We start from the raw sequence: 19,248 nt of genomic DNA on the forward strand, positions 1-19,248 counted from the left end.
CAAAGGAGCTTTTAGGTAGGATGGGAGCAAGAGTTTTTCTACTTAGAAATTTACACTTCGGTTGATGATCTTTCTTCCTGTGCTTCGGAGTGTTTCTTCAGGTGGGCTCTGGGACCATGCATGTTCAAATCCTTGTTAAAATTGCTAATTTCCACCTTCCCCAAGGACTACTCAAACAAAATATGATCAGGATCCCCGGAGCCTGTATTTCCATCTCCAGGAAAACTCATGTCAGTTAGAATTCGAGCTAGGAGCCACTCATGCTACCTAAACAGCTCCTGCCGGGGTCGAGACTTACACAACACTTAGGCCACAGGATGTCTTACAGGCCGGCCTTTCTCATTGTCAGCTGAATCCACAGAGTAATGGCTGTAGTACAAAAATGATTTTTGTCCCGTTGAAAATTCGAGCATCTAATATAATAACCTGGCTCACACATCAGCATAAGCTAACACTTCACCTCATCTGTTTTTGCCCTAAACTGGGATGGGGGTGTGTACTGTGAGGATTGCTTTAGGACGTGGAAATAGAACCAAACCTGCCATAATACATCATCCTCAGAGTGAGATTCAGTTGAAACACAGGGTTCATTTTATATTGCTTCCCAGCCTTGACATTTCTATACTTCATAGAGACCGCATTTGTTATGCAAGATTTTCTGGAAACATTGAGCTAGGAGAAATATTCATTGTAATTCTAAGAAAGAACTCCAAAACATTCATCCAATGGCAATGCTAGAAGAAGGTATATCCGTGCTTCATAGATGGATACTTTAAGGGGATACTACCAATTTTAATGTGTTAAGTCCTGCTTGTTTCTTTTTAAGGAGTGAAGTACATTATAAATGCCATACCTTTTCATCTGTCAGGTAACAACTTGTAATTTTTAAGCCCTTCAGCTCTTTTTCTGAAGTATTTCTTTGATTGTTTTCGAGGTCTTTTAGAATACTGTTTGCACTTTGTTTTCTAGTTTAACCTTCTTTTAAGGGTTATTTTTTAAAAAAAGTGTACTAGTGTTATAGGCAGAGGGATTTCTTAAAACATTGATTTTATTTGAAAATGGGAAGGAGACAGTTAAATTAGATTCTAACAGTCCAGTTCCTGTTTCCATCTTTTCCCGTTCCCTTCCCCCCAGCAGAAACAGTTTCATCGTAAAATGTGGATGGGAGTCAGATACACAAAAATGACCGGAGCCCCCTCAACATTGGTTCTTAACCTGGCTGCATGTCAGAATCACCTGCAGTAGTTTTTTCTTTTCTTTTTAAGAGATACTGTCCAAGTTCCACCCCAAGCTGATGTATTGGTATCTCAGGTGCTGATGGACCCAGATGGTTCTGATGTGCAGTCAGGTCTGAGAACCAGTTAAGTAAAACTTAAAAGTTCAGTTTTTTCCAGGGCAGCCTTCAGACCCTCTTTCTTTGAATCTCCCAAGATTGCTGCGTTCAAATGCAGACGCCTTCTCTGGACTCTAGACCCGGTGAATCAGTTGCTAGGAGTGGGGCCAGCCCTCTCAGCAAGTAAGTGCTCTAGGTGATTCCTCTGGACTCTGACATTTGAGAATCCCAGCCTCTGGGATACTCAGTGGTTTTATTAGACCTGGGCTAGGGATGTGCTTTGGAAAAAGCTGGTGAGAACTGTTGAGAAGCAGTGTTTTCTGGCCAGTTTATCTGGGCCAGATGGCTTCCCGCTGCACTTCTGGAGACTGTATTGTTCACTTCCGGCCCTGCACCCTCTCATCTATTCTGTGCTTTGCCCAGAGAGTGTTTTTAGGAATCTGAGTGACTCATTCTATCCTGTGGTTGAGTCTATTAGTCGAAAAAACACTGTGCACGGTGTGGGAGTGTGAGACCAACACACGTTTAGTACGATGTCTGTCCCAGCTAACAAGAATCACAGGTTCTATTTGGAAACATAAGATATACTTAAAAAGGTAACGTGTCAGCATGGAGTCAGTCCCATAGAATTCGCTCAGAGGAGTGGGCCTGACCACGGGCTGATTTGCAGTTCAGGGGTTAGATTCGTGTGGTTCAGAGAAGGTGGAGGAGACTTGGAGGAGGGAGAGTTGAAGACTTGATTTTGGGATCAAAGCATTCATCCATGGGAAGACGTCATTTTCCTAGAGGATTTTGATACATAAATACCACTAATTGTAATTTTGTCCATATTATATGAGAATAATTAAAGTGAGCTGTAATTTTGAGAGATAGAAGTGGAGCTGATGAATACAAATAATTGTTTTTTAGTTTTTGGTATTTAGTTGCTCTTATCTTGAGTTTTAGGTAGACATTATTCAGAATCATATATATTTTGATTGGGGAGAAGGGTAAGTAGAAAGAATGCCAACTGTCAGGTTTTTTTTTTTTTTTTTTTTTCTTCTCCATATTATTCGATACGAAACCTGACATTCAATATTCTGTACTTTTTAAAAAAATTTTTGGTTAATTTTTTTGGAATCAGGATCTTGTACCTCAAGACATGTTTGTGTATATTTAGCCAACTCTGCTGGGGAGGAGAAGCTGAGGCGTAAGGGTTATTTTGGTAATGGTGGCTGGATAAGGTGAAAACCTTCTGAACCGGGAAAGCTTTTTTCAAGCACGAGTGCCAAGACTCTAAAATTAAACCGACAAAGGGCCCCTCTGTCCCGGCTTCCATCTTGCGCCGTGCGGAGAGACCCATGTCAGCCCTTGTGCCCGGCCTGTGTCTGCACCCACCTTCCCTTCACAAACACTGGGGAGGCTGCTTGGGCAGGAGCTACACTTCTGCGTACAAGGTTGGCTGCCTCCTGGGTGCGTGTGTGGTGGTTGGAATAGTATGATAAATGGGACGATGCTTTTGGAAAACATCTCCATAATAGCTTTTCCCCTCCGCACACCCAGGAGCAGCTGTGGACACGGGTCATGCACTCATATTTCGTCTGGTTTGACAATCCCAGATATTTTTAAGCAGGGTTGAGTCAGGCAGCCAGCAGCACAGCATTCAAACTGTCTTAATCAGTCAGCCTGTTTGGCACACAAGGACCTTGTTTTATCCGAGTAGTAAATAATTCTAAATGAAGCAATATGTTGTACTGAGTATGCCCAAAGTCTCAACATTCAGCGTTTTACTACAGCCTGGCAGCATCTCTTTCTGCATGCGTGTTCTGTTCACAGCTAGTTGTTTACTTCTTTGTAGCCAGGTCTCTATTCATGGTTTTTATACATAATGGGATCTACATTCCATGCCAATGTGACCTTCCCAACCTCCCCGCAGCACTGCCTAATAGATGCAGTGTTCTTTATTTTTTTGCTGGGAGTGTTTCATACTATAGTAACTCGTTTCCTTCCTAAAACCATGGGATTTTGCCATTGGCCTGTGCTGTGGATTGCTGGGTCTCAGCCCTCACCCCGTGGGCCTGCTCTCGCTCCGGGTCCCGCTCCGAGCAGTGAGCTCATCCTAGGAGAGGGCCGCCACAACTTTCCTCACCCCACTCCTAGCGGCCTCTCTGCTCGCTTCGCAGATACTCCAAGCAAATCAAACCCAAACACAATGACCTTATTCTCCTCAAGCTATAAACCCTGTTTCTCTCCCCCTAATTGCCAGACATACTCTACCCTTGGTTCTCAGGCTGTTAGATTTAATAGAGCAGTATAATTTTTTTAAAAAATGGGATTGTGACACAGGATCGCTAACTCTTTATTTTGATAAGAAAGACTATCACTATCATTTAGTAAAAGACAGAGATTTCCACCCCCCCAGTCAGGATATACTCTGATTAAACAACAGTTTTTTTAAATAAATAAATTAGGTCCATTGTTGTCCCATGCGCCAGGAGTTTGCCAGTTCCATTCCTGGTCAGGGCACATGCCCAGGTTGCAGGCTTAATCCCCAATAGGGGGCAGGTGGGAGGCAGCTGACCAATGTTTCTTCTTCATTAGTACTTCTATCTCTCTCTCCCTCTCCCTTCCTCTCTCTGAAATCAGTAAAAACATATTATTAAAAAAAATTAATTAATTAATTGGGCTTTGTGATCGGAAAACTGTATCACTTTGTTTCCATTCTCCTTGCCTTGCCAACCATGAACACTATGTCTCAGCTGAGAATCTGACAGCTACTGTCTTTTCTCCCTCCCCTTCATCCACTGGCTTCCCAGCCTTTGTGGTTGGCCTCCCCTCCCACCGCTCTGTTGGTGTCCTCTCGAAGATGGCAGCAGATTGCTAATAGTGAATGAAGCCTATGTCTTCCTTACCTGTTGGTTATCACATTGACCAACCCTCTCAGTGACAATCTTTGTTCCCTTGTCTTGTCTCTGCTCCCTCAGTTCTCTTGCCCTCTGCCTGTTGGGTGTCCCTGTCCTCATAACAGGAGATTCACTTGCCTCCTGTCCCCTCAGACTGTGCCTCCACCCCATTTCTATAAAATGACTTCCACGTGGTATCTCAGCTTGTGTTTCTACCTCCTCTGTCTCCATATGCATTCCCTCTGGCATTTCTCATCCTTCCAGCACACTGGAGCTGATTGAATCTGACTCTTCAGGTCCTCAGCAGTTACTTCCCAGTCTTCCTCTGCCATGAAGCAGATGGACTGGAATTTCAAAGCTCTGCTCTTCCACATGTCAGCAGGGTGACCTTGGAGATTTCAGTTAATGTTTCTGAGTCTGCTTCTGCATCTGTTAAGGGGACTACTGCTGTCTACCTCAGTGTTTGTGTTAAGGATTAGAGATGATGCATGCAAAATGGCCTGTTGCAATACCTGGTACATAACAGGGCCTCAAAACTGCCAGCTCTCCTGACTTGGAGCCACATGGTCGAGTGGTACAGCAGGGCTGTGTGTGTGTGTGTGTGTGTGGGGGGGAGGATTTCCTCTTTTCAGAGCCATTCCTGCCACCTTTCCTGATCTTGAATCTGCCCCTTGCTATTCTCTCAGAGCCTGAGGCTTTCCACTTGTATCTAAGGTCACTGTCACAACTTAATTTAGGTGACTTAATTTCAAAAGAGGCTTCTCCGAGAGCAACAGGCAGTTAGGTAGCAATGCCAAATCTTCCTCTAAAGTAGAAGTACTGTGCTAAAAAGTATGAAGTGTTCACATATTTGAAAGGAGGTGTGTGTGTGCACGTGCATACACTTGATACCATGGCAGCCGCTGGGGCATAGGTGCCAGCTCAGCATTGGGCAGGGTGAGGCCCAATTCTCTTACCAGCAGTCGCTGTTGCATTGGAGAACTGGGTGTGTGAGCAACTATATAATCCACTGAGTTAATGCTTCTCTAATGGTGGGGGGCAGTGTTGGGGGAAGAACATCTAGTTCTTTATAATCTTGTATTTTGCTCTCGCATCATCCACCGCATTTTGACATTGTTAAATATGGAAGGTTCTTAATATAAATGTTGATAGTTTCCAGGAGAAAGGAAACCCAAATGGGTGTATTTGTAGGTTACGTCTTAAACATTTTCTCTTTATGGACAAGAAATACAAATGTAATCAAACTCTAATTGGAAAATCATTCATCTTGAACAGGTCTTAGGGTGGGTTTTTGAATGCCACTGCAGAGTTTCGGAAAGGTTAGTGTATGATATCCATGTACACACTTGAATTGCTGGGTTCCTTCCTGTTAGAGTTGTCTTTGACCCTGGATCTCTTTGCTGGGCAGTTTGTGGAGTGTTTTTGTGTGTGTGTGTTGGTACCATTTGTTTAAGCTATATTATTTTCTGTGTGTCTTTAATTTGGTTTAACATCAGTGATGTGGTATTGAGGTACTGCCCTCATATTCTTGACTGTTCATGCAATCATACATTCCTTTGTCTGAGACTGAGTACCAGTAACAAAAGACTTATTTAAAGACCCATTTCTTTCTTCATTAACAGAGTCCTTGATAATATTTTCTTCCCTCTGGTCTGAGTGCATGTAGGAGGTGAGAGGAGGCAGGAAAGCACATGCCCCAGGCTTCACATGTTGACATAAAAAGTGACCCACACTCAACAAAATCAATCGGTTTGCCTTCCTCTCCCTCTTTTACTCCTGTTCATTTATGCGCTTTACCAAGTTACCATGCACATTATCTCCTTCTGTCTGTCATAGCCATGGTTAGTGGATGAAGCAAAGAACCCAAACATTCCCTCTTTTGAGGAAATAGAGGCTCAGAGCAGTTGAAGTCTACCTAAGTTGGGTGAGGATGCTGGCTCTGCAGTTTGTGTTCTGATTCCAGGCCTGGAGCGGTGCATACGTGGTGAACTTCTGCTAAGGGCCTGTACTGTGCTAAGTACTGAGGAGACACCGGGGGACAGCATAGATCTGATCCCTGAGCGAGTGGAGGATGTATCTGGTGGGGCAGCATGGTATTGAGTACGTTTTATATGCTTTTGAGCAAAATGCTTCAAAGAACCCAAACGTTGGGCACTATGGAAGGCCTAATCTTGATATGAAGGGATTCAGGGAAGATTTAATGAAAATTTTAGGACACCATATTGCCTTTTTGTTGCTAGTGCTAATTAACTTATTTCTTTTCTCTTGTAGGAGCTACATTAAGAAATATTTTAATATTATGTATTTAAGTAGTACACTTAATTTCAACACGAAGTCAGTCAAAAGTTGATAAAGATTAGCCACACCACAGAACAAAATTTTAAAGTTTCTCTTATTACTTTGATATTTGTATTGTTATCTTGAAACTGAATTGTTAGTTTGGCTTTGCTTAAAGAGAAGACTTAGGTAAAGGACACGATTAAGTCTGTTGTCAGAGGTCAGCTGGGATGGTGCACTACTCCCTTGGCTCCCCACCACTGAGCTGCTGATTGAGACAGTGTTAACCTTGGCTTTCACAAGTGCACACGTCAGTGGCCTGTAGCAGTAGGGCACTTGTGTTGAGTTTTGTGGTTTCTTTTGACCTCACTCATTCTTTTTAGAGACAACATAAGTTTATGATGATGAGTGCAGGCTCTGGGGTGAGAAGGCCTAGGTCCAAACCCTGGCCCTCCCACTTAGTAGCTGTGTAAACTCGGCTAGACCCTTACCATTCAGTGCCTCTGTTCCTCATTCAGAGAATGGAAATGATAATGGTAACTTTCTTAGAGTTGTTGTGAAGATTTAAATGAGTTAATTTGTACAAAGTGCTTACAAGCATGCCTGAGACTTTACGTGTTCAATAAGCATCAGCTGTTGGCTGTTTTTCGAGCACAAGTTTTTAGGTAAAATCTCCTCTGAGTGCAGTGAGGTTGGAACCAGGGGAAAGAAACTGGTCTATGCTTGGACTGCATCCAGAACCCTGACCTTGTTAGCACTTTGGCTAATTAAGCTAGCACAGTCACCTTGCTGTGGGGTTAGTAGTGCTGAAGCAGTAAGAGTAGATGATTACTTACATAGCTCTTGCCTTGTTTTTAATAATAAAATTTCAACTTACTAAACTGTCCATATTATATGTCTTGAGGTTTAAAATATTTGCAGCTTTACAAAAAGATTAATAGATGGAGGAAATAATTTGATTTCTTTAAGCATTCCTAGTCACCTTTAATTTTCAATTTCCAATGCTATCAAAAGGAATTAGATAATTTTACAGAATAGCCACAAAAATATGTAAAACTTAGACAGTCATATATACTTTATAAAGTGGTTGTCCAGATATAAGATTGTCTAATCACTGTGCTGTACACCTGAAACTAATAGAGAATAATATTGAATGTAAACTGTAACTGAAAAATAGAAAAGAAATGTAAGACTTGTTTTCTTAGCATTTCACGGTACTCTCTGTGTTGCCAGAGGAAATAGGATTCTTCTATGGCATCGCAGGAAATGCATTTCAGCGATACACGCATAGGAGGATTTGCGGTATGGAGGCCCGATCTGTTGGAGGGAGAACACAGGACTGCCCTCAGGTGCACCATGCCCGGATGTCCCACCGCAGCCAGGTGGCTCGGCCCGGTCTCGCCGTGGACGTCCAGCCTCTGGGGCTGCAGGCCTGCTTTGGCCCCACCAAGCCCAGGAGGAGGCCAGGGCCCAGAGCTGCCGTGGCTTTGGCCCAGCACCTGAGGCTCCAGGCTGTAGCCGTCCAGCCCTAATCAAGGGAGTTCGTGGGAGCACCTCGGGCCTTTGTTAAGCTTTGGTTGTATTTCCTTTGGCTTGGGCGAGAGCAGGCCTCTTTCACTGTCCAGTCCTTTCCTGGATCTTCTCAGGGCTATGCTGGTGCCTCTCCTGTCCAACCTTTCCTGAATCTTCCAGGGTTTTGTGCGCTTTTCCTAACCAGTCTTTCCCACAGATTTTCCCAGGTTTTGTCTTCTCCCCTTCGTGGTCGCCATTTTGGTTCCTACTGCGCATGCCTCATAGTTTTGCTTCCTCAGCTGGCTTCTATTGCGCATGTTCTTGGCTTAAGGCCTGACCCTGCACACCTTCTTGCCTTCTGTGCCTGCGCCAAGCGAAGGGATTTTTTCCCGCCCCCCTTATTTTCCGTCCCCTGGGCTATCCAGGCTAACGGGCTGGTTGTTCCCCCTGAGATTGGAAAGCTGGTCTTTCCTGCCTGCTCAGGGATCAGCATCCCTTTGGTGGCGGATGTGACTGTCCCCTGGGGTGTCTGTAAAGCTGTAGCTTCCAGACTCAATCAGGCTTAGCCAGTTTTGCTCCCTTCTGTTTTGTTAATACCTAACTAGCTGCCTGCTGTGACAAATGGAGAGAACCTAGTATTATAACTTGTTAACATCACATAGGTCTTGAACCCAGGAGAAGAGATACTGTTTATATAGAACAAGAGTAAAAGCCAGTGAGTAATTTATTGGGAAAGAACTTACTGCGCTATGCATGAAGCTTTGATCATAGACGAAACAGGCCGTCTGTGCGCGCCCCTCCAGAAATGAAATACCGCAGAAGTTACTAAACTCACACAGGCTTGGAAGGACCTGAGAGGTCACTTAGTCTAGTGCAGTCTCCCTTCATCAGCATCAGGAGAGGGGCCCTAAAATGGCAGTAGCTTTTCAGGAACAGGCTTGGGCCACCTTGAGGATTCTGGCTTTGTGGGAAGACAGCCCTGATACCTTATAAAAGAATCTAGACTAAGCCTGTGTGTTACTGGTGTGGGGGTGGAGGTAGGTGAAGGTGGGATCTCTTCTTGATGTGTTAAAAATGGATGCTGAAAAAGAATATGAGTGCCAGGAAGGGCACGGCATGTTCTTTTAAATCACTTTTTCAATGATAGTTATCTGTGGTGAAAGCTATATTCTCTCTAAGAAACCCCTGGGTTAATGGAGCCAGGATTGTTGTCTGGTGGTGGTGAAAAGATTTTTGAATTGACAGAGTTTAGGGCTGATTACCTATTTTCTGTATACCAGCTGTAGTAATGGTTATATTGGTATACTACAGATTTGGTACTTTTTATTTTTAAAGTATAACTACATATCACTAATTGAAAGCAATTTTGATTCAGAAATAATGATAGCTTAGAGAGGGTCTGAATTAAAGGCTATCTTAAGAAAGTTACAGGGAAAACAGTTTTACAGTCATTCTCAGACATTTTGTAAATATAAAATTTGTGCCTTTATTTTTGCACATACGTGAGACAAAGCCAGTTTAAATTAATGAAAAATTTGATTAAATATTTTTTGTTTTGCCTTCTGTAGAAGGTCTAAGGCAGGATAGTAAGAAGCTGGGAAAATTTCTTGGCAAGTGGAATGGGGAAACTGAGACAGATAGTTGAACAAATTGCTCGAGCAATTTATAGCCAGATACAGAAGGTCACCAGGGCGGAAAGCCCTAGGTGCTTAGCAATGGGCAAAACTGGTGCTGGACCTCGCCCCCCGGGTTGCCTTTACTCCCCAGGCACATCACTGGCCATGTGGTTTAAACCCCCTGACCTATCATAGTGCTGGTCGTGTGGTTTTAGACCAGCATGACTTTTCCTCCCAAGAATAGCGTCTAGGCCTCAGTTGTATTTCAGCTCCAGACTCAGAAAAGCAGCAAAATCAAGTGAATGATGCCAGGACCAGCTGTAGTGACGAAGGATCCCCATCCTGCTTGGCACTGACCAATCAGTAGAGACCACGATCCTGAAAGAGCACACCTGAAAAAGCTGATGAATGTTCTATTGAGATTCTCTCCTGAAACCTCCCCTAAACGCCAGCCTTTAAAAACCCTCAATGAAGGTCCCAGAGTGCACATTCTCCCTCCTGGGAACATGCCTGCACCTTCCCCTTCTCCCTCTTGTTCCTCCATGGGCATGTGTCTCCTAAACTCCAAGGGACCCTGGATACTTATACCAGGGGATGAGTGGGCAGTGGCAACTCATCCTGGGCTGACCCCTGAACCTGTCCCCAAGGCCCCTTTTCTCTGACTCTCCAGTGAGCTGACAGCAGCCCTTCCTTGGTTCACTTCTTTCCCATAATGTGTCTAGGAGCCAAAGCAGCCCCGTCTAGGTTCTCTCCTCTTGCTTCTTTTGTCCTAGGTCCTTTCTTGTTTCACTGTCCCCAGCTTTAATAAATGTACTCTCAAAATCATCTTGCCCAGCTGGTGTGGCGTAGTGGTTGAGTGTCAACCTATGCACCAAGAGGTTATTGGTTCAATTCCAGGTCAGGGCACATGGCCAGGTTGTGGGCCAAATTCCCAGTGGGGGACATGCTGGAGGAAGCCAGTCGATGTTCTCTCTCATTCATGTTTCTGTCTCTCTCTTCCTCTCCTTTCCTCTCTAAAATCAATAAAGAAAAAATATTTTTTAAAAAATCTGCCCTCGCTGGTTTGGCTCAGCGGTTGGAGCGGTGGACTGCGGACCAGAGAGTCCCAGGTTCGGGTCCTGCTAGGGGCACATACCAAAAAAACAAAAAAAATCATCTGGATTCCATCTTGTGGAATCTTGCCTGCATGAAGTCAAGAACCCATACACTATAGGCCGGCCTGAGGCAGACAAGCTTCAGGCCTGGTTCCCTTTTTGGTAACAGTTTGAACTAAGCTGGATAAAAAATTATATATATTTATTGTATTATTATAGTTAACATAAGAGCAAAAACCTTCGAAATCTTCTCATCTCTATTGATAATACTTCTTCAAATTATTTGGCCTTGAATGGGGCCTACCCAGTGTTAACAAAAGAGGTCAAATAGAGTGTGCCATGTGCTTTTATTTGTGCTCCTGTCCTTTATCTTATGACAGCCCTAAGCTGGAGGTATGATTATCTCCATTTTATAGAAGAGGAAACTCCTTGTCTAACAAATTAATTGTGAACAGTGCAGTGATCTGCTGTGTTTCCAGCCTTCTATCTAGTCACTACCGTATTGATACCCTAAAATTCAGGTAAACCCTCTTCTCACCTGTGTCCAGTGTTACATTCATGCCTCTGTACTTCTCCTCTGCTCTTATTTGTTTGGTCCAAATGTGTCCTTTGTCTAGTAACCCTTCTCTGAACTTCTGCAGCACTTAAAGTATGGTATGCTGGTGTTGTTTAAAAATGTCTAGCGATGGTCCATTTGTCAGATATGAAAATTAAAGCTTAGATAGGTTAAATTGTTGGCCTAAGAGCACAGATCCAGTAGAAAACTGGTGCTGTTTGCTCTTATGGCTGTTTGGATTTGATGGAGAACAGATCAGAAACAGGAAGATACCCTTTAAGAGGGTATTGTAGTCATCTAGATGATTGGGGCCTAACCTAGGTTGATAATAATAGGAGTGGATAGAAAAAGACCTCTAGGAAAAATAATCAGAGAATGTGAAAGGGATTTGGAAATTGCGTGGGATTGGTAAGAGAGGTTTCAGCGGACAGGATTTAATTTATAATTTTTTTAATCAGGTAGGTGGTCAGCCTAGGCTTCATTGAAAAGGTGAATAGTATGGTTTGAAAGAATTCTGATTACTCGTTTGCTTTAGGTTACTAGACATCAGAATAGACAGCTGAGGAAGGGGAATATCTATTCATCCTTAAATACCCAGCTAAAATGTCACATCCTCAAGGACACCTTCCTTGGGCCCCAAGATTAAGTTGGATTCCTCTGATTTCAAGTTCCATGCACTTCACCCTTGTAAGATCTATTATAGTTTTAGATCTTTATATATAAATTATACATATATAAAATTATATGTAAATTATAGATCTATATGTATAATTTTTTCATGTTTAGTTTTAATATTCAGTTTTTAAAAATATATTTTATATTGATTTAAGGGAGAGGGAGAGAGAAAGAAACATTGATATGAGAGAGAAACATTGATTAATTGCCTTCAGTATGTTTCCCAACCAAAGACTGAACCTGCAACCCATGTATGTGCCCTGACTGGGGATCAAACCAGTAACTTTCGGTGCACAGGATGACACTCAACCAACTGAGCCACTCTGATTGGGCTCTCAATTTGTCCTAAGCAAAACATTTGGAAATCAGTTAAAGGGGATTTCAGCTGACAATAACCTACAAGCATTATATTTTCTCTTGTAAAAATTCTCAGACACTAAGCAGTTTTCTTACCAGTAAAATAGAGGTAATACCTACCCTATTAGGACACTTTATAACTTAAAAGAGAGAGAGGGACTGTCCTTGCAGAGGCTTAGAAACACTAGTTTCTCATTCATTCATTCATTCATTCATTCATTCAGTGTCTTACTCTGCTTACGCTTAATACTGTGTCAGCTTTGGGCAAATATTGTTAGGGACAAGGATAATATTGTTTTTCTTCCCAATGAGCTTAGATTTCAGTAAGGGAGATTGACCATCACTAAACAATTGCTTAATTAAAACTATAATAGATCTTACAAAGGTGAAGCCCATGAAACTTGAAAGCAGAGGAATCCAACTTAATCTTAGGGCCCAAGGAAAGTGTCCTTGAGGATGTGACATTTTAGCTGGGTATTTAAGGATGACTAGACAATCCCCTTCCTTAGTTGTCTAGTCTGATGTCTTTAGTAACCTAAAGCAAACTAGTAATCAGAATTGTTTCAAACCATACTATTACAATACTTCCTTGTCGAAAGCTTTTATTTTTTTATAAGCAAATTTATTCATTTTGGTCAAGTTAGGAACATACATATGGTGGAAAGAAATAGTTTTCTGTTTGCTGATCGGCTCCTTCTTCTGAGTATATAAACAGGTTAGCCTAAGGAAGAAATGCCTACCTGTCCTGTCAACCAAACGTCTTGGTCAGCTCTGTCTGGACGGAGTGTTCTCTGGCAGTTACTTTTGTTGCCCTCAGATCCTCAAATGCCAGACCAGCCTCTTCCAGAGCTTCTTCCAGCCAGTATTCACATTCCCTTGATAGGCGTGCCTTCCCAAATTTCAGTGAAGTTTCTGATGCTCTGAGAAATATTAAAGACTTCTACCTGACTGACATTATCTTTCTTCTGTCTTTGATTCCTTGACCTTTTTCTTGGATAGAGCAGCAAGCTGCTGTAAACTTTGTATTTTGGTGTCCTGCTTGATCTCCTTCCATGGCACTGGCGAGGTGACTGGTGCAGCACTTGAACCTGTTTTCTGTCTCTTTAAAAAGTGCTCATTAGGACCTGCAGTAGGTAGTGGTGGAAGAGTCACCATTGTGGAGTGAGCAGACCAACCAGCACCTTTTAGATCAAGGCCAGCATGGTATGTAGTGGCCTCGTTTCCCTGGATAGAGAGCAGTGCTAATCCTGTAATGGGTTCAGGTATGGCCATTCATTCTTTTTATTTTTATTTAAACAAATTTTTTTTTCCTTAATTGATTTTAGAGAGAGAAGGGAGAAGGAGAGAGAGAGAGAGAGAAACATTGATGAGAGAGAACATCGATTGGCCTCCTCCTGCATTCCCCCCATTGGGGATTGGGCCTGCTACCTGGGCATTCCCCATCGGGAATCAAACCGGTGACCTCTTGTTGCATGGGTCGATGCTCAATCACTGGGCCACACCGGCCAGGCGAGGCCATTCATTCTTAAGCTGACAGTGCCATGACTTCAGTGTGGGAGGGCTAGCACTCAGAGAAATAGTCCAGTAATGATGGGCAAGTCACTTCATCTTTCTGAGCCTTAGCGTCCATTTTGTACAATTATTTATAAATTAAAATAATTTATGTTGAGATTAAATAAGGGAATGTGTGTAAAAGAATCTTGTATTTGTACCGTGGGGCCCACAAATGTTTGTCTTAAAAATCCATTCCAGACTCAGCTGTGGATAAGAGATATATATATATATATATAACCATACTGTCTGTTCTTAACTACCTTATATGACCATGCAAGGCAGAGAACAGTGTGAAGAGAATGCTAACACAAATTTAAACGTTTTTGGCTTTTAAATTTGACCTACAAACTTTTATGTATCTTCTGATTTATTTGCAGATGTTGGACCAAGGTGTCCATTTTCCTCTTTATTTTTCCCTTCTCCCTGACTCCCCCAATTTAGAAATAATAGGTATGTTTTGACTTAGCTTGTATTTGTTGAACTGGTGGAAGAAACAGCATGGAATCTGGAGAACCTTTTCTATTTTAGCTTTTCTTAATGTTAATGTGTCCAAAATAAACGTATTCCTGAAATTAAATGCTATGAACTAACCTTTTAAAGCCCTAAAAGCTATATAACCTTAGGTTTTGTACCAAGAGAAGGTAGAATAAAAAAACCCCTACAATTTTGGTCATTTCAAAATCACAGTATTTGGTTACCAGTAAACATGGGGAAAAATATTCAGACTCTTTAGTAATAAAAGGAATATAAAACAAAATGTTGCCAGACTGGTTTACCAATAACACTGGCAGTTTTTAAAATGTAAGCAAAAGAAAGGAGGGGAGAGATGTTGAGTTGGGCACAGTACAAGCTGATAGAAGTATCAATATGTGAAACTTGCCCCCCTCTAAAGCAGTTTAACAATGTTTATCAAGTGCTCTAGGGGTGTTAATGCCTTTGACACAGTAATTACACTTCTGGGAGTGTATCCTAAAGAAATAATCATACCCGAAAAGGAATATACTAAAGAAATATACTATAAAGAAATATAGTATAGAAATATAGTATATATACTAAAGAAATATACTATAACTGAAAAGGGTATAGTATAGCATCAGGAACTTGGAAACAACCTAAATGTCCAGCAATGGAGGATGGATTAAATGAAGTATGAAATTATATGCAGTGGGTTCTTCTGTTGTTGTTAAGAAGGTAAACTATTTGGAAAAATAATGACAGGGAAAAAGTTTGTAAAATAATGTAAAGTGAAAATAACAAACCAGCATGAACCTAGTATTTTGAAATATAATTTATTTATACACACATGCAGAGTGTGTGTGTGTGTGTATGAATGACAACTAAAACAATATGTCAGAATAAAATATCTCCGAGGAATGGCAATGTTGGATTTTATTTTCTTCTTTGGACTTTATTTTCCAAATTGTTAGGTTCATAACCAGAAGAAAATCTGTTAATTTAAAAATGCATACTTTAAAATCCTTTGTACTGACACAGTCACATGAAAATGTAAAGCGAACAAGCCTAATGGGAATTGTAACAGAATGCCATCAGTGACTTTTGGTAGTGATGGCACTTGGTGTTTGTTGTTGTTGTTTTTAATGTTTTTCTTAATGTGCTTCTATTACAAAGCACATTACCTTCTATTAGGAAAGCAAATATAAAATAAATGTAGAAAAATACTTTAGAAATTTGTGTCAAATTTAATAGAGGTCATAATTTTTAGATAGTCACTTATGGCTGTGGTCCATCCTGAGGATGAGGAAAACTTTTAACAGTGGTGGTAAATGACAGTCTCTCTCTCTCTCTCTCTTTTTTTTTTTTTTACTCCTACAGATATTCCTGAAATTCCAGAAAGCATCTCATTCTGTAAAGCACTGCAGATAGCCGACTTCAGCGGAAACCCACTGACTAGGTAAACTCTCTGTCTGTAGTACTAAGGATATCTTTTGTGAGAACCAAGGGAAAAGCACAACCATGTTACCCATCTTGGGGTTACCTAGGTGGATGTTGTCTTTATCAAGGATGGTTGACCTTCCAAGACATTCATTTATAAATAGCACTGTACAATGGAAGGCACATTATGCTAATGATGGAACATTGAAAGGATGCTAGGGGGTTCCGGGAGGCACACTGGAGTGCACAGAACAGGAGTGAGGAGTGCATTTCTGAAGCTATATGCAGAAATGGAGTAGTTTATAAATCCTCGATTGATCCATCTTATCTTGTGGGATAAGATAGGCTCTGAACTCCCATAGAGCTTAATCCATAGGTATCCAAGGGGAAGTCTTATTAGATATTTTTTTCCACTCCTGGAAAGAAACATATTTAGTATCTTGTCGTTCATCTAACTTGTTTTTTGTTTGTTTGTTTGTTTGAAAACAACTTTACTGACACCATTATTTTCATACTTTAGCAATAGCTGTGAGGACTTCTTTGGGTTTATTACTCCAAATAAAGCCACCTTTCACTCTTTACTACTGCTGTGTCCTTCGTGGGCATAGCTGAGTGGTGTTATCGTGAACCCTTCACTATGGCTCCTGGCTCAGTCTTGAGCCCACTGACCACTGGCTTTTAAGCACCTGTGTGCCCACACAACAGTGCATAGACAGCCTTCAAGTGTCTGTTCCAGAGATTGCTCTGGGCCAGGTGGGTCCATTTCTAAGATTTCTCAAGACTGTGTAAGCAGCCCAGGAGAAAGGTACACTTTCCTTTCATCCCCTCCCTCCCTTTCTCCCCCCTCCTCATTTTTTAAGGAAATAGGAAGATCACGATTAAATTAAAATTTGGGATTTGTCTCACTCATTTCAAGATTGCTTGGAACGTCTTGTGTATGGGATGCTGGGGAATGCTCTATTTAATTTTGTTTTTTTTCCATATCTGCATATTTTCAAGAATTAAATGTGTTTTTAAAAATATTTCTGGCCTTCCCCCTTTTGAATTTTGGTGATTAAGTTACTAATAACATTTATTTATTTAATTAATTAATTTATTATTAATCTTCTTCACCCGAGGCTATTTTTCCATTGATTTTTAGATAGAGTGAAAGGGAGGGAGAGAGAGAAACATCGATGTGAGAGAGACACATCGATTGATTGCCTCCTGCCCGATCCCAACTGGGACTAGGGATCAAACCTGCAACCCAGGTACATGCCCTTGACTGGGACTCGAACCCAAGACCCTTTGGTCTGCAGGCAGATGCTCTAACTGCTGAGTCACACTGGCCAGGGCAGTATTTATTTATTTATTTTTGTGAAAAACAGTGATCTAGTAAGTCTGACCTAATAGCTTTCTAACTTACCGCTGTCCCCAAGTCTTGTCCTCTTTGTTAACCATCTTCCATGCAGTTGTTCCTCTTCTTCAAGCCTTTCAGTAGCTCCTGTTCCTGTAAGATAAAATCCGAGCTCCTTGATGTGCTGTGCAATCTCCCCCACCCCTTGTCTGACCTTGGTCTGTCTTTGTGCCTTCATTGCCCTCAGTTGCCTGTGTCAGACATCATGCTGTGCTGAAGTAAAGTGCTGGTAGGTCATTCATTTCATACCTGTCTCTCTTGATGATGCCAACCCTTTCACCCTCCTTTAAGGTACAGCTCGAGCATCACATGGTTTAATGAATCTTATGGGCCCTCCTCCTCTGGGCGTCATAGTCCTCTGTGTATACTAATTTCATGATACTTGAAATTTACATTTAAGTTCTGTTCTTGACCAAGACTCCCAAACTAGACTGAGAAAGCCAACTTGTATTCCTCTATTATTTATTGATATTTTTACCAGCCCTACTATAATTTCTGGAATGGAGTAAGCATTCAGTAAATGTTTGTTGAACTCAGCTAAGCTATTTATCCTTAAGGCAGTTAGACGAGTTAGGCAGCTGGGAAATATTCATTATGCTGCCCGTGAGTTTTTTTTTTTAACCATTCAAATGCTTAATCCCCTTTTCTACTTCTTTAGCTTTCCTTTTCTAATGTCTGCTGACTTAAGACTTTATCATTATCTTAAAACCCTCTCTCCTGCCACATACCCACATTGTATGAGGATTACCTGGGTTTTACCTGGGCCTCATATTTGGCAGGTTTCTTAAAGTAAAGCCCTTTTAATTTGGCAGGTGTGCTGTTTTAAGAATTAAGGTGATATTTGTGAGTTGAAAGGACCTTAAAATTATTTAGCTTGGCCTACTTATTTTGTGGCTGAAGAAAGTGAGGCTCAAATAATTTGAATGACCTTTGAGATTACGAAGCCTCTGAGTGGCATCTCAAACTAGAAATCCTTCCTCCTAACCCTCAGTCTGTGTTTCCGCAGTACATCATACCAGTTTGGCTGTTAATGTGGACAACCAGTAAAAAGCAAACCATCCATTTAATAATACATTTTTCTTATAGTTATCATTTTAACCAGTTTTAAAATTTTTACATGATACATACTTTCTGGTAAAAACGCAGGCAAAAAAGACAAGTTGCACCATTTTAATTGAAATAAATAAAAGTTTTAAATAACAAATTTTATCTCTGTTACCCTATGGAAGAGGCTTCAACTTTGTGAAAACCATTACTAAGTATGTATTTCAATGATTAGGAAAATTCCAGTTAATGCTTTCATCTTGCAGGGCCTGGGTGTGGTGTTGAAGTTTGGAATTATCTATATTAAATGTTAAACAGTAACTTAGGATTTGTTTTTCAGAAAACGAACCTGGAGGGAAGAAAAAAATTTAAGATTCTAATATAGAGACTATCACTGAAACAAGAAATTCTCCCCCTGCATCCACCCCCATAAGTTTTGTGTCCTGTTGTCTACATTAGCTTTATGTATAGGACCCTTCAGCATTTTAGATGCAATGAGATATTTTTGCCTTTAGTTAGTCCCCCCGTCCCCTCCCTAAATACTGGTAACCATAGAAATATTGAAAGTAAACTTTCTTTGTAAGTTTATAAATAATTTATTTTGAAACCTTGCTATTTGGTAGAGTTGAAGAGAAGTATGAAAAATGTCCTTTTGTGTAGAACATAGTGAAACATAATTATTTCAAGTGATTGGCATCTCAAGTCAAATTAAAAGAAAAATATTAAGAAAGTAGCAGTTGGCTGTTAGCTGATCAATTCTAAGTAATTCATAGCTTAGCTCTGGGTATTATAAGCTACGGGGGAAAAATATATTGAGCAGCTGTCATGTGTTTTATTATAATTGCGTGGGCTAGAATTTCTCTTTATTTTCTGCTAATTGATAGTTTCTTCACTCTTAGGAACTTTTAGCTGCAGCAACTATCGTTTTCTTTTATACATCACTCAGTAGTGAATATTTTCCCCTCTTTATTCCTAAAGCTTGCCTATTTTTCCTCTTTATTTCTGGATCGCCTATCAACAAGTAGTTTTTTTTTCTTTTCTCTTAAAGCATCTTATTTA

General features: G+C 41.1%; 1 protein-coding gene across 1 annotated transcript in view; it reads left to right on the forward strand.

The window, feature by feature from the left end:
• Window positions 1-19,248, forward strand: part of LRRC1 (leucine rich repeat containing 1) — a 127,518-nt gene that overhangs the window by 66,114 nt on the left and 42,156 nt on the right. Inside the window, exon 3 of the mRNA XM_036248945.1 lies at window positions 15,690-15,768. Within this exon, the coding sequence (XP_036104838.1) occupies window positions 15,690-15,768 (79 nt within the window). The remainder of the gene's footprint in view (window positions 1-15,689; window positions 15,769-19,248) is intronic.

The sequence above is a fragment of the Molossus molossus genome, unplaced genomic scaffold (assembly GCF_014108415.1).
Source record: "Molossus molossus isolate mMolMol1 unplaced genomic scaffold, mMolMol1.p scaffold_m16_p_8, whole genome shotgun sequence".
NCBI lineage: Eukaryota > Metazoa > Chordata > Mammalia > Chiroptera > Molossidae > Molossus > Molossus molossus.